This window comes from Gopherus flavomarginatus, chromosome 11 (assembly GCF_025201925.1).
Source record: "Gopherus flavomarginatus isolate rGopFla2 chromosome 11, rGopFla2.mat.asm, whole genome shotgun sequence".
Lineage (NCBI taxonomy): Eukaryota > Metazoa > Chordata > Testudines > Testudinidae > Gopherus > Gopherus flavomarginatus.
In genome coordinates, this window is record NC_066627.1 from 43597548 (window position 1) to 43612181 (window position 14634).

General features: G+C 43.8%; 1 protein-coding gene across 2 annotated transcripts in view; it reads left to right on the forward strand.

Moving 5' to 3' along the window:
* Window positions 1-7307: 7307 nt before the first annotated feature.
* The window catches only part of CDH4 (cadherin 4), a 718652-nt gene continuing 711325 nt past the window's right edge, over window positions 7308-14634 (forward strand). For both annotated transcript variants that reach the window (XM_050917772.1, XM_050917773.1), the window contains exons 1-2: window positions 7308-7448; window positions 10634-10745. In XM_050917772.1, the coding sequence (XP_050773729.1) occupies window positions 7389-7448; window positions 10634-10745 (172 nt within the window). In that variant the 5' untranslated portion in view covers window positions 7308-7388. The remainder of the gene's footprint in view (window positions 7449-10633; window positions 10746-14634) is intronic.

Here is a 14634-nt window from a genome sequence, read left to right on the forward strand (position 1 = left end):
CACAAGCCCAGCCGTAATCTAGCTCTTAGCAACATGACCAGGTGCACTAACATGAATTAAAATTACCTACGTGGCCATTTTGTTTTCAGTCAAGTTATATCAACTTCTGGCTGTAGTGAGCATATTCAGGTTTGCCTGAGTGGCTTGCAGAGGAATCTTTTCCAAAACTTTTATTTCATCCCCAGTGCTAGAGGGACATGGGGATAAAAATAGCCTAACAACTTACCTTCGGAGAGCAAAACAAATAGAATAGCTGGCTTGTAAAAATATCACTGCTTTAAACTATAATCTGTCATAAGGTTACAGATCTGAAACAAGTACTGTTTTGTCTGCCTTTGGCTTATTACTTTTTTTTTTTTGGTGGAGGGGGAGGGTATCAGAGGAGAAGGAGGGGAGGAGTGTAAGGTGATACCTGATTTACAAAACTAATTTAAGTAGAAAAAACAAGATCGGAAATTTTACATTTTTGCAAGCATCATAATTTAATTCTACATTATGTCCATATTAAGTATGTTGGTGTGTTACTTTACCTAAGGTGAAAATGAGTTGGAAGTAGGGTTTTTTAATTGTCTCTAATATAACCAGTGTTGGAATACTGCCAGGCAATACCTATACTCAGGGTGGATTAACGCAGGGGCTTTAGGGGATGCAGCCCAGGGCCTCAGACTAAGGTGGACCCTGCAAAAATAAATCCATAATTATATCCAATTCAGTCGGCACCAACCTGTTGATTGAGATCGACTGGTTGATCCTGAAGCCTCTGCCAATCGATCGCGATCTCCGGCTGTTAAAAGTCCAGCAGCACAGCAGAGCTCAGGCAGGCTGCCTGCAGGCTGTGGCCCAATGCTGCTCCCAGAAGCAGCCAACTGCTGGCACATCTCTGCAGCCCCTGGTGGGAGGGGGACAGCCTGTCTCTGTGTGCTGACCCTGCCCACAGCACCATCCCTGCAGCCTGGCTAATAGGAGCTTTTGGGATGGCGTTTGTGGGCGTGGGCAGAGCACAGAGATACGCTGTTCCCCTCCCGCCAGGGGCGCGCAGAGACGTGCCAGCAGCCGGCCACTTCCGGGAGTGGTGTGAGGCCATGGCATGCAGGCAGGCAGCCTGCCTAAGCCCTGCTGTGCCGCTGGCCAGGAGCAGCCTGTGATAAGCCAGAGCCTACACCTCACACACCCCTGTCCCCCAACCCTCTGTCCCAGGTCAGAATTCCCTCTTGACCCAAACTCCCTCCTAGACCCTGCACCTGCTCCTGCACCCCAACGCCCTGCCCCAGGTCAGAATCCCCTCCTGCACCAAACTCCCTCCCTGAGCCCACACCCCTCACTTGCTCCTGCTCCCCAAAACTCTGTCCCAGCCTGGAGCCCCCTCCTGCACCGAAACTCCCTTCCAGAAAGAAACTAATATAACAGCTGTTCTAATGTAAGAAGTCGGCTATTCTGATTTAACTTAACTACATTCTACATGTTTTCAGACTGAAATGTAACTACATAATAGCTTTATGTTAATTAAAAGGCAAGTTTAGTATAGCATTAATATCCTCAATGCCATAATTATGATCATTTTGTTTTAAATTAGGAACAAGACTTGTATACGAGGGCCCTACAAAATCTAATAACCCCGGGCCCACAGAAGAGTTAATCCAGCCCTACCTGTATTGTTCAGTAAGGAGACCACAGTGCCATTCCTAATAGAAGGCCACCATCAGTCCTTGGCATGGTTGTTTCTCTGGATCTCCAAACTCCTCTTTCCTTTGTTATTGCTTTTGACATGGACCAAGGTTAGTAGCGATGTCTCTCCAGATCACATCAGGACTCAGCCACCTGTCTCATACTTTCAGAACGTGAAAACATCAAATTTATATGAGACCCAAGGTCATGATTGCACATTGTATTAGACTCATAGACTCATAGACTCTAGGACTGGAAGGGACCTCGAGAGGTCATCGAGTCCAGTCCCCTGCCCTCATGGCAGGACCAAATACTGTCTAGACCATCCCTAATAGACATTTATCTAACCTACTCTTAAATATCTCCAGAGATGGAGATTCCACAACTTCCCTAGGCAATCTATTCCAGTGTTTAACTACCCTGACAGTTAGGAACTTTTTCCTAATGTCCAACCTAAATCTCCCTTGCTGCAGTTTAAGCCCATTGCTTCTTGTTCTATCATTGGAGGCTAAGGTGAATAAGTTTTCTCCCTCCTCCTGATGACACCCTTTTAGATACCTGAAAACTGCTATCATGTCCCCTCTCAGTCTTCTCTTTTCCAAACTAAACAAACCCAATTCCTTCAGCCTTCCTTCATAGGTCATGTTCTCAAGACCTTTAATCATTCTTGTTGCTCTTCTCTGGACCCTCTCCAATTTCTCCACATCTTTCTTGAAATGCGGTGCCCAGAACTGGACACAATACTCCAGTTGAGGCCTAACCAGCGCAGAGTAAAGCGGAAGAATGACTTCTCGTGTCTTGTTTACAACACACCTGTTAATGCATCCCAGAATCACGTTTGCTTTTTTTGCAACAGTATCACACTGTTGACTCATATTAAGCTTGTGGTCTACTATGACCCCTAGATCTCTTTCTGCCATACTCCTTCCTAGACAGTCTCTTCCCATTCTGTATGTGTGAAACTGATTGTTCCTTCCTAGGTGGAGCACTTTGCATTTATCTTTATTGAACTTCATCCTGTTTACCTCAGACCATTTCTCCAATTTGTCCAGATCATTTTGAATTTTGACCCTGTCCTCCAAAGCAGTTGCAATCCCTCCCAGTTTGGTATTGTCCGCAAACTTAATAAGCGTACTTTCTATGCCAACATCTAAATCGTTGATGAAGATATTGAACAGAACCGGTCCCAAAACAGACCCCTGCGGAGCCCCACTTGTTATACCTTTCCAGCAGGATTGGGAGCCATTAACAACTACTCTCTGAGTACGGTTATCCAGCCAGTTATGCACCCACCTTATAGTAGCCCCATCTAAATTGTACTTTCCTAGTTTATCTATAAGAATATCATGTGAGACCGTATCGAATGCCTTACTAAAGTCTAGGTATATCACATCCACCGCTTCTCCCTTATCCACAAGGCTCGTTATCCTATCAAAGAACGCTATCAGATTAGTTTGACACGATTTGTTCTTTACAAATCCATGCTGGCTATTCCCTATCACCTTACCACCTTCCAAGTGTTTGCAGATGATTTCTTCGATTATCTGCTCCATTATCTTCCCTGGCACAGAAGTTAAACTAACTGGTCTGTAGTTTCCTTTCATTTCTCTCCATATGTCACTTTCTTTTTAGTATAGGCTATTTTCCCGCTAGCACCTACCCTGAACTTCTTACTCAAGGAAACCTCTCACTGAACTCAACCTCCCATGGAAGTAAACGAAGTAACTGGGTGGAAGTCTTTCCTGAGTAAGCAATTCAAAGCTGGGTGCCTGGATTGGGACAGCATATGCCTCTTGGCTTTGTTTTCCCTCCTCCTGTCCATTTAATTTGTTGTTCTCATGCTTTTACATATTCGATGCCTGCCTGACAATGTAATTGTGCACTGTGGTGTCCCTCCTCGTCGATCACATCTTCCTGTATCTCATTTTCTGCCCTCAGTAATGCAGCTTACAGCTGATACTCATCTTCTTTACTCAAGGTTCCATTGTCCCCTTGAGATGCACGTGTGACTCCCATTGCTGTCAATAGGGAATTACACGTGGGCATCAAGGGGAGACAGATCCCCTGTGTACTCCATTCTCCTCATTATCTTGGCACAGCCAGTTCTGTAAATGTCTCATCTCTGAGTCTTTTATTCTCTTGAGTGTTGTGTAGTGTAGCAAGCTGGCTCTCAGGATCAGCAGTCTTGCTCCTGAGGTGTTTAGCAAGTTAATTTAATGTGCACGTGTACATTCTTGAATACCTTCATCCGGCCAAACCCATGTCTTGTACTGTTCACACATCAGATGATAGATTTTTCCTATTTCCCTTTTACACAGGAGTCTTCTTAACTAGTTCCCTGCAACAGACTGAAGGGGGGGGAGGGAGAAAAAGGAGGATAATACAAAAATATAGTTAGTAAAGCTGAGAACAGCCCCTTGAAATTGCACACTATCACTCTCCTTTCTAACCCTTAGATTCAAATAAGTGATGGCAGTTCAATAGATATAAACAACTTAACTGGATGATTCCATTTTCCTAACGATCTGAAGGGTCACCTTTTTATGGACACTTTAAAATTAACAGAGAGGAATGGAGGTAAAAACAGCTAATCTGGTTCTAAAACTTACTAAAGAAATTTGAGGTAGGGAAATGCGGGGGGGGGGGGGGGGAGAAGACCCAGACACTATCTGCACTTGCATTGTCTATACTATACTATGTATGTATTCTCCTTCCATGATCCCTCTGAAAACACTAAATATGGCCCTAAGAGCCAAGATAAAGAATGGATCACACAAGTCAGAGTTATAGATCCCTAAATGGAAACTATTCCAAACAGATTGTTGGGTGAATTAATGAAAAATTCCAGTCACAGGAATTCCAGTCACTGTCTCTATTCCTCAAGTATAGAGACAGTGGCCACTGCTTAGAAATGAAGGTTGGCAAACATGAATTAAATGGGATATGAAAAGAGGCCAGGCTTTGCAAGCAGTGTAATAGTGCACAAATTGAAACAGTGGGGCACTGCATTCTTCCAGATCCAAAATGCAAGGAGGTTAGAGAAGTATTTTCTCAAGTCATTTAAAAGAGCAGAAGACACTTTGTTAAAAGCAAAGAAGAAAAACTACCTGTTAGTTCAGGTTATAAATTAAAGAAGCAGCAGTAGATTTAAAAAAATGAAACATGCCATCAGATTAGAAATCTTCTCTAACCATATTGGGGGGAAAAAATCTGCTCTGCTTTTCTTCATGATGAGTTGTGGTGTTAGACTTATTTTGATAATACTGTGGAACTTCAAATGTTAATAATATGCTGGGGGGAGGGAGGAAGGAATATGGACACAGCAACAGCTGTAGTCCAGTTAGAGACAACAGTATGTAGATATTCACAAGAGAATATTCACATTTTAGCAATGATACAAATCCGCTTTCTTAAAATCTTAGAAGTAAAAACAAGCTTGTCTTCAGGGCTCTTTAAACTTTATGTAGCAGCAGCAACAACAGCCCATGACAAAATTATGGAAGGGCAAATTTAGACTGTGTATGTTAGGTGAGATTTTATTTTTTTTCCCCTACCACGGGGTCATGTGATTATGGAATATTCTGCCAAAAGTAGTAATAGCAAGTGCAAATTTAAAGTAGCAGTGGATATTTACTTGATGTTACAAAATATATTCAGATTATCTCCTTCAAGCAGGGTAAAGATTGTAACCTACTAAGATGGGAGGAAGGGACTAATTTTCTTTATATATGTATACAGAGGTTAACCTAACAAAGCCCTGGTCTTTGATTAACATGATACTAATAAACATACCCAATAGCAAAGGATGCACTAAGTGGACATGTGTGTCTCTTTCTTATACGTGTATCCAGTGGAACTGTTTAAGGACTAGACTTTGAACCCTGCATTTTGCACAAGCAGCTATTGGTATGCAACTATGTGTGCAAATCAGGAGGTCGGGTGCCCAGCTATCCAATTTGATCTTGCAAACACTGGTCAGATCTGCTCAAAATGTGTGTCTGATAACTTTCGTTTTATGTGCAGTTGAACTGCATGCACAAAAAAGAATGACCACAGTTGGATGCCTGGTTCAAGCTGGCTGAAAATAATAAAATAATAAATGATAGTGCTTATCATTGCTTTACATTTTCAAAATACCGTACAAAGTTTCCCTCTTCTGAGGGAGGCTCCCAGGGCCTGATTAAATTCTAGTTTTACAGCAAGGTAACTCCACTGAATCAGTGGAGTAAAGGCTAATGATATCCAAATTAGACCAAATGTACCAGTTTCCCTTAAAATTAAGGAAATAAATAAGGGGCTTGTTGGAGTTGGTCCCAATCAGACCCGCTGAGGATCTGGCTCAAGACTTATTACTTTAATACCTGGTTTTAGAACTGGCTTTCACACAAATTACTTTGATCACAGGAATGAACATGCCTATTTTATTCAATCCCCCCGTCTCTACCATAAATGTAATTAGAACAAGCATAGGGCCTATGCTTCCTCTAGACCTGGGTCTCCAGCCAAACACAATGGATGAAACCTCAGAATACCTGAGTTAATAGTAATGTGTTTATCCCTTTGCTAAAACTGAATACAGACAAACTTTACTCATTTGTAAACTCAGCCCTTCTTTTTTCATGAAGTCTCTTCTTTTGGAATTTCTAATATGGCCATTACCACATCATCTTAACTGTACCTATATAACATTTTTTCCACTCTCAAAATATTTCAGTATAAGCAACCACTCTCCCAGCTTTGCAGGAAGGGAAGCTATTCCCAACCGGTATTTGTACTGTGATTTCTGGGTCTGGTGGTTTTTCTTCTGTTTTCTTGTAGAGAACATTACACTGTGGTGCATAACCATTAAGGAGGGCAGGTTAACCTAATCCTTTCTCAGATGCAAGCTGGACTTCTGTGAACACAACTGTGTGCTTTGTTTGTTTTTCTTTACACAGTGCAGATGCTTTTAAAGTGGTCCTAGACTTTTGTAACAGCCAAGACAGAAGTACATTGTACTTCCATTTAGGATACTGCCTAACTTCGAACGCTAGTGGACTTGTGTTGAAGGTATTCACCTCTACCAGACCAAAGGCACTTATGCCCAAGTACACTGAATCGTATTTAGGGACACTGCAGATACATCCTTTAAATACCAGTGGTTTCATAATGCTCAGTGACTGTGTGATAGCCATTCCAATAATGAAGTCCTTTGGGGCTCCTGCGTGGAGGCTGGCGCTCCCCTGGTGATCACTACTCTTTATTCTTCCCACCGTCGCTTACCCAAATGATCCGGGTGAGACCCAGCAAGCCCTATATCTAGTGCAATGCACACGTGGAACAGGCGTGCCTCCTGCAGGGGTCAGCCTGGGCCTCGGTGCACCGCGAAAGCTGCCCAGTGCTACCCTCGCCTGTGTCGGGAGCAGAAGGGGGCTGCGGAGCGTGGTCCCGGCTCTTCGCTCCTGCCGCAGGTCAGCGCGGGGAGCAGAGCGAGGCGGCTCCTTTAAGGCTGCCTGTCACTCCGAGCCGTGTGGGCCGGGCTTGGGAGGCGGCGAGTCGCCAGAGCTGCACCGAGAGCGCTTCACCTGCAGTTCAGAGCGGGCGAGCGGAAGGGGGGGACGGGGAGCCGGGGGAAGCGAGGCAGGGGCGCCGGGACTGCCCAGGCAGGCTGGAGGGAGGCAGCCCGGGCGCTGGGCAAGCGGCGAGGAGGAGTGCCAGCCCAGAGTCGGAGCGCAGCCGGGGAAATGACAATTGGCTCCGGAATGCTACTTCTGCTGCTGCTTCCCTTCTGTGGCTCGGAGAGGGTAAGTTGGGTGCCCGGCTCCCACGCCGCCGAGTGGCCCAGAGGATGCGGCTGGGGAGCGGGGGCTCGCCCCGGGGTGGGCTCGCCTCCTTCTGCCATGGGGGGCAGGGGGAGCCTGTTGGAACACACACACACACACACACACACACACACACACACACTATATATATCTATCTGCATACAGCTGGGGAGATGCGCGTCTGGCTATCCAGGCACAGAGCTGCCTGCAGCTAGCGAATCCCACACGTCTCTCTGTGTGTGATTGTGTGTGTGTGTGTGTGGTTCATCTCATGTTCGGAGCAAGTGGCAGCACCTGGCTTGTTGCAGAGAGTGGGTGCAACAATGTCAGGTCTGTGTGTCTCATGCCGGAGCGCAAACACACACACACACACACGCATTCACACGGCTCTCTCCCGAGCCATTCATAGGCACTGGCAGACAAAACCTTCTGTACGAGGAGACTACATGGAAAGTGAGGGGGGGGGCTGTCTGGCAGAGGGGTAACAAGGTACCCTTCGGGCCAGCCGAAACGAAGATCCCCATCACTTCCAGCTCAGTGCAGCCAATTCTTCTCCGGGGGAGGGGCAGTATTGCTTTAATTTTGCAATAAGGGGAAGGCTCTGTTCTAAGGCGACCAAATGCGGGAACTTCAGAATTGAGGCTCAAACGGGCGCTTGGACCCCAGCATTTCCCCCTCTCGGTGTGTGCCTGGGTGTTACAGCGACTCCTGAGCGAGTGAAAGGCAGGCAGTGATCAGCGGCAGAGAGAGGACCAGGCACAGCCGGGTGGGCTAACCGGGCAGTGGAGCAGCATCCTTAACTTCTGAGTTCCGTAGCTTCGGTGGAGTGATGTCCGCTGCCTTACAGCCTTTGCTGTGTGCCATTTTTATGGCGTACTTCGCTTAATTTCACATCTACCATTTGTCATTACAGGGCTCCTGTCAGTGGAGCTGCTGGGGGTGGGGGGATTGACAAAATTTGCACAGGCTTTAACGTGCCTTTCCGACGATAAACTTTCGTGGCTTGTGTGCGCGTTACTGTTGTGTTGTGAAACAGCCTTCGTTGTGTCCTCCGGATCTGCAGCACAGAGCTCACTCCTCGGTGTGCTCCAGAGCATTGGTAACGCACATGATTTGCAGCAGACTCTGTAATGGAGTCTTCCGAATTGAATGTTGTGGCTCCAGAGTGCTGAGCGTGGAGTCCAAATCCTCCCCAGTCGTTCCTTTGCCGGCACGGGAGCTGTTTTTATAACCTCCCTGTGCCGGCTGTGTCATTTACGGTACATTTTAACTGGGCCTGGTGTGTCCCACGGGCTAATGGCTTGAAAAGTTTGTTTTCCATTTCTCAATGCGATCCTGTCAAATAGACAAAACAAACGAACCGCTCAGACTATATAATATATAAAGCATCTGTCGATCACATGGATGCATTCTTACAATGTTGCCTGGAAAATGTTGTTAGTGTGGGGTAGGGCTTGTTCTAGAAGCCAGTGGCATTGTTTATTTTTCAGGCTGAGCGCCTATGTGCCAAGTTCAATCTGTGGGAAATGTCCATCAGGTCCCAGTTATCAGCCCCGGGGGCGGGGGAGAGGCTGGGAGGACAGTGGCGTACTCCCCACTGCAGCGGCACTAGCAGGCACACTTCTAACAACTGGGCGATTTTAAATTCAAAAGCTATTCTCTTCACTTCAGTCAGCCCCTTTGAAATGTTTCCTAATTGCAACATCTTGCCGGAGACTGTCGGAGTCCACAGAGCTGCTGCTTTCTTGCACTTCGCATGCTGGAGCTGGCATCTGTCTCCCAAGCGTGATTTCTATCAGAGATTACATTGGCTTTTCTTTCTGCTTAGTAAGCTCGTCTGAAAGGACAAGCCGAGTGTGTTCCCTCCCCCTTCTTTTTAAATGCAGCTTTCTCTCAGTTCATAATTATTTAAAAATCCACCTTTGTGGAACTGATCTCATTTCCTGGCTTGAGGGGCTCCGTCTGCATGGGATTGTGTGTCTGTGTTAGGATGGAAACCCTGCCTGGGTTAAAAGTTACACGTTCCCTGGGTATCTGATTAGTTGGTCTTTAGCCCTGATCTGTGAGAGCCGAGAGCCCCCTGGGTTCTTACTGTGTGAAATCCATATCCATTAGCTAATGCTCGGGAGAGAGCTTTTCTTTGCCCCAGAGCTTCAGACTGTCCCTTGCCACCTGCATTTAATTGCAGACAAGGAGCTTTATGGGGGAGTTGTCCCGGCCGATGCTTGGTGCTTTGGCCGAACCTGAGCAGGGGCAGTTATCCAGCAGTCCGAGAGCATCACATCGCCCCCTTCCCTGCCCTAGATTCGGGGTAATGCAGGGAGCACCGCATCTGGAGCCCAGTCCTTCGTCTGCAAAGAGGAGTGAAGGAAAGAGAGAGTAGCTTGCAGCAGCCAAGTTTTCAGGCGGCCTTTCCCTTTAAGGCGGGCAGGTTTGGGGCTCCGCAATGCTAATAGGCTGCCTTGGCTCGAGGCAGCAGGTGTGGGGTCATCCTTAGGGGGTCTGTTCTCGATTAACCTTCCTGTGCATGTGCTTGTGTTTCAGGCTTGCGTGCACCCTCGCTCCCTGCGAGGTGGTTATTGCTCAGCAGTTCTGCCCTCATTTGCTAGGCGAGGTGCCCGGTGCTTAACGTCTCAAATGCAGAGCAGCCGCGCACTGTAGCTTAGCTGAAACTTGAAGAGACTTTAGGGGGATGGGGTGGAGTTGGTGGGCAGGGTAATTGTCAAATTCAGACGAGTGCTCCTCTTCCCAGTTCTTGCTGAATTAGTTTTAATCACATTCCAGTCCGATAGTGTGGTGCCCCGATCCTCCTTAAGCAAAACTCCCACTGATCTTTAAGGTTGCAAGATCAGGGCAAAGGATTGGAGCACTGTTGTCATTGATGAATTGCTGATCCTCCTCTCCACCCCTTTTAATCATACCCAGTAAACCAGGCTTCCTTTGAATAACGATTCCTTATTGTATTTCATGCCACTATTTTCTGTTCAGCTTAATTTTTTTAATATGGTCTGGGTCCACTCCTATAGACTCCTTGTCAGGTTCACCGGATCCATCTTTTATTGCACATTGCTTTGTTGTTCAGGTTCCCCTGCTCCTCAACACTTGAACAACAATATCATAACAAACACAAGTCATGTTGTTTGTTTCCCTTTGGTTGTTCTCTGCAGGCGCACAATGGGGATCTTACAGTCAGACCCACTTGCAAGCCTGGCTTTTCGGAAGAAGATTACACAGCTTTGGTTTCGCAAAATATCATGGAAGGGCAGAAGTTACTCAAAGGTAAGTGGAATGAAATGATTCCTAGATGCTGTAGTGAAAATCTTTTATGCTCATTCTTTTTTTTTTCCTTTCCTTTGTGGGGGAGAGGCGCTTAGAGATCTGAGAGGCAAAAGGTCAGAATTTTCTGGTTTTGCTGGTGAAATTAGAATATCCATAGAATAATGTTTGTAGGAGGATGAAGCATGAAGTGATTTACCTGAGAGTAGTAGTTTGTGAATTAGATGAATCATTCCATGTCCACATATTGTCTGACTCAGGTGAATTATTGGACGTCATCCATTTCACATCTTTATCTCCCACTCCCCCATCATTTTGCTGAAGCTTTAGATTTGTTTTTTTACAGAGTATTTTTATATATGAAATTCAAAGATCCTTAAATTATCTCTACTTTGAAATGCATGATAAAGCAGACGTTGTTGTTGGAAATGTGGTAAACAAGCCTACAGACATTCTGTTCACAAATGTGGCATTCATTTTCATTACTGCCCCTGTGACAACATGAAAACACAAGCAGGAAGAAACTACCGATTAGCTTGATAGTAATTGCAGGTTTATAACCACTTTTGTGATTGTAAACTCTAAAACATCTTCATAATCCAAATGACAATAGATTATCCTGTGTATTGATCTGTTTCCCTTTAAGTTAAAAATAATTTAACTTTATATTTGCATGATATAGGAAATGTATCCTTGTTTTACTGCAGTGGCAATTTTTTCAAGACAAAATATGACACCTCTGTACACTGGTAATCTCTTACAGATGCTATATAGGAGTTTTGTAATCATGATACATTGAAAAGGGCTAAGCAGCACAGGGGGATTTTTCATTAGAGATACGGGATAGCTGTAGTTCTCTTTCTGGCTTCATCGTCTGGAACTGAGCATTTTGCTTCAGTGATATAACCCTTTTACCTCTCCATGGTCTGGCAGTCAGTTTGGTTTTTCAGCCTAGTTGTCTTAGTTCCGCTGTGCAGGAATTTACCTGGCTGACCCTGGCATCAATTAGCAGATTTTTAAAAAAATTTATTTGAAGGATAACTATACAGAAACGTCACATAGGCAAATCCAGGGATACCATAAGGCATAAAGTAGTAGAGAAATGCTACCAGTTGTTTACATAGCTAAAATTCTTTTTTTTCCCCTGCTACCAAAACTGTAGGATTTTGTAGATCAGTCTGTGAGCTGAGCATTTAGATTTTGACCCTTTGGCTAAGGGAACTCGTTTTAATTTACAGGGTTTTCCAAATATTTCTCTCTACTTTTCATCTTATTAAATAATAATGTCATTAGTCTGCTACTTTGGAGGAGTATTTATGACAATTTGATGTTGATGAATTGTACTGCGTATCGTGTAGGTGAACAACAGGGATGGTGCAGAAGGTCAGTTTAGAAGAGTGCAAAGTTATTGCCAGCTAAGCCAATGGAGTAGCTGTCATTTCATTTCAATAACAGATGTCATCTCTAAATAAATATGAAATTATATTTACACAGTCAGTCGAGTTGAATAAAAAACATGTATAGAATGAACCCTGGTTTTGTCCTTTAGAGTCCAGTTGAGCTCCCACTGCAGTTATGGTAAAACTTCCATTGACTTGGAGGAGAATTGGCCCTCAATATGTTATTTAAATATATATGTAAACATATATACACATCATATGTAAAATGTGTGCCATGTAACATTGCCAGGTGTTATGTCAGTTGTAGAACATTTTGTCAGCTGTAGGAGAGAGGAAAAAAGTGCAAATATTGTGTTTGCCAATAGTTAAAGTGTCTTCTTTACACCTTTGGAATTGTACACTCAAATACATGCTGCTGTTTATCATAGAAAAACAAATATATCTAATTAATTTGTATAATTGAGGGGAAAATCTGCTGCATAAAATTCCACTTTGTGCTTATGTTGTTCTTATATATACTCAAGCATGCAAAATTGGTAGTTTTCCAGTTTTCATTTAATTTTACTTCCTAACATTCTGTGTCTGCAACATAAAATGTTTACCTCTTTCTTTCCATCTGAGTGAAGTATTCCACAATAGTTCAGCCCAAAAATGGGTTCCTGTTGCTTATATTAATGTGTTTGATGGATTGGCATATGTACCATTTCACACTATCTAGCCAAGCAAAGCTTTTCTGCCAGTTACCACCATCTTGTCAACAGTATTCAGCAAGTCTTCAGGCTCAGTGGGACTGTTTGTGTGAGAAAGGCATTTAGATTTTGGCCTGCCAAGATTTTTGGGGAATCAGGGGAGGAAAAGAAAGTTTTTTTTTTTTCTTTTCAGGTGACTGTCAAAAGATGAAATGTACCTCTATGACGACCAACGCAAATTCTGCTTAGCCCCAGGGGGTAGATTATCAACTGATGTAGTTTGCATTTGACTTCCCTGGAGCTCTGACAATTTACACCATCTGAGGATTTACCCCAAAGGATTTATGTGGTCCAATAGGCCTTGTGCTGGACCTCAGAACAGGAATGAATTTCAGCCAACCTTAATAAGATTCAGTGTTAATAAATGAAGCCTATTCCAGGCTACTTAAAAACGGTGAGATGATAAATACAGCATTTACGTGGTAAGCTTTGTAGTACATGGCCCACAAATATATATGTTATGAATACATGTATCAAAATAAAAGTGCTCCTAGCGTTCCTGGTTTGAATAAAGTTAAATAGATAATGACTACTTATTATTGAATTATTCCAATGGAAATAGCTTAGCCTTAATTTGACAACAAAAGCTTTAACAGAGTCCTTGTTTTATTATCAGTATGTCATAAGATATTAACTACTACTTTGTGGCTCATCTTATTTGCCTGAGTCAGCTCTCTGACTTCCTCAAAACACACAGATTCCAGCAGGAATTATTTGTTACACAGTAATTAATATGTTTATGATAAATGGATGGAAGAAATGCCATGGCATTTTTGTTTTATGTCTAAATGAAAAGCATTTGCATTCTAAAAATTTCATGGTAATTAGGCTTTAAATAGTTTTCCCCAATAGGGCTGCAAATACTCTATATGGCAGCCCATTGCAAATGCTGTAGCTTAATATGGGGTATTAGCTGATGTGATCTGTAAAGCCAGTGGTTCCCTTAGAAATGCTGCTCCTTTCTTTTTTACGAGTTGTTTAGATGCAATCATATATATTTTTGTTGTTTTTGTTTTCAGGATAATAAACTTACGGTCATGATCACTGTTGCATGATAATGTCTAAAATAGGATGGTTAAAGTATTTTTCCTTAGGCTAAAACTGAACCATCTCAAAGCTGCAGTGTAGCAGAGGACAATTACTGTGCTGGTATCTTTTTCCTCTGCTTTGTTAATAATTAATGTTAACTTAAACTGGTGAGAACATGTATCCGGAGGGGTTGGCGGCACTGAGATGCACTGCTACCCTGGAGGCTAAGTTCAGGAGCAACCAGAGGGGTTTGATCCCTGGGTTAGTGGGGGTCAGGTGTATTGGGGTGGTAACCTTTAAGCCTCGTAGAGCAGGCGGCGTGGGTAGCGAGTAGGGTGCTGGTAATAGTGGGCTGTGTCATTGAAAGGTGACTTGCAAAAGTAAATTAAAAAATTGGTCTGGTGCCCTTTTTTATGCTTCTTTATAAAGTCTGAAAGGTTGAATTGTGCTTTTTTTTTAAAAAAAAATCTGGGTTTTACATTAAAAATTCAGGCATTGTCTGCACTGTGAAGACTCTGCCTCAGAAACTAGTGGAATGATGACATCACAATTCTAGTCTATTTAGGTTCTTACACAGCCTGCACCCCTGTAGCATCTGAACACCTCCCAGAAGCACGATAAGTTTCACGAGTAGTGTCTGCCATGTGTGATTCTCACAAGAGTTAGGAGGCTGAAAGCAGAGCAATTGAGAAAGAACAGGAGTTTTAGTGAGAC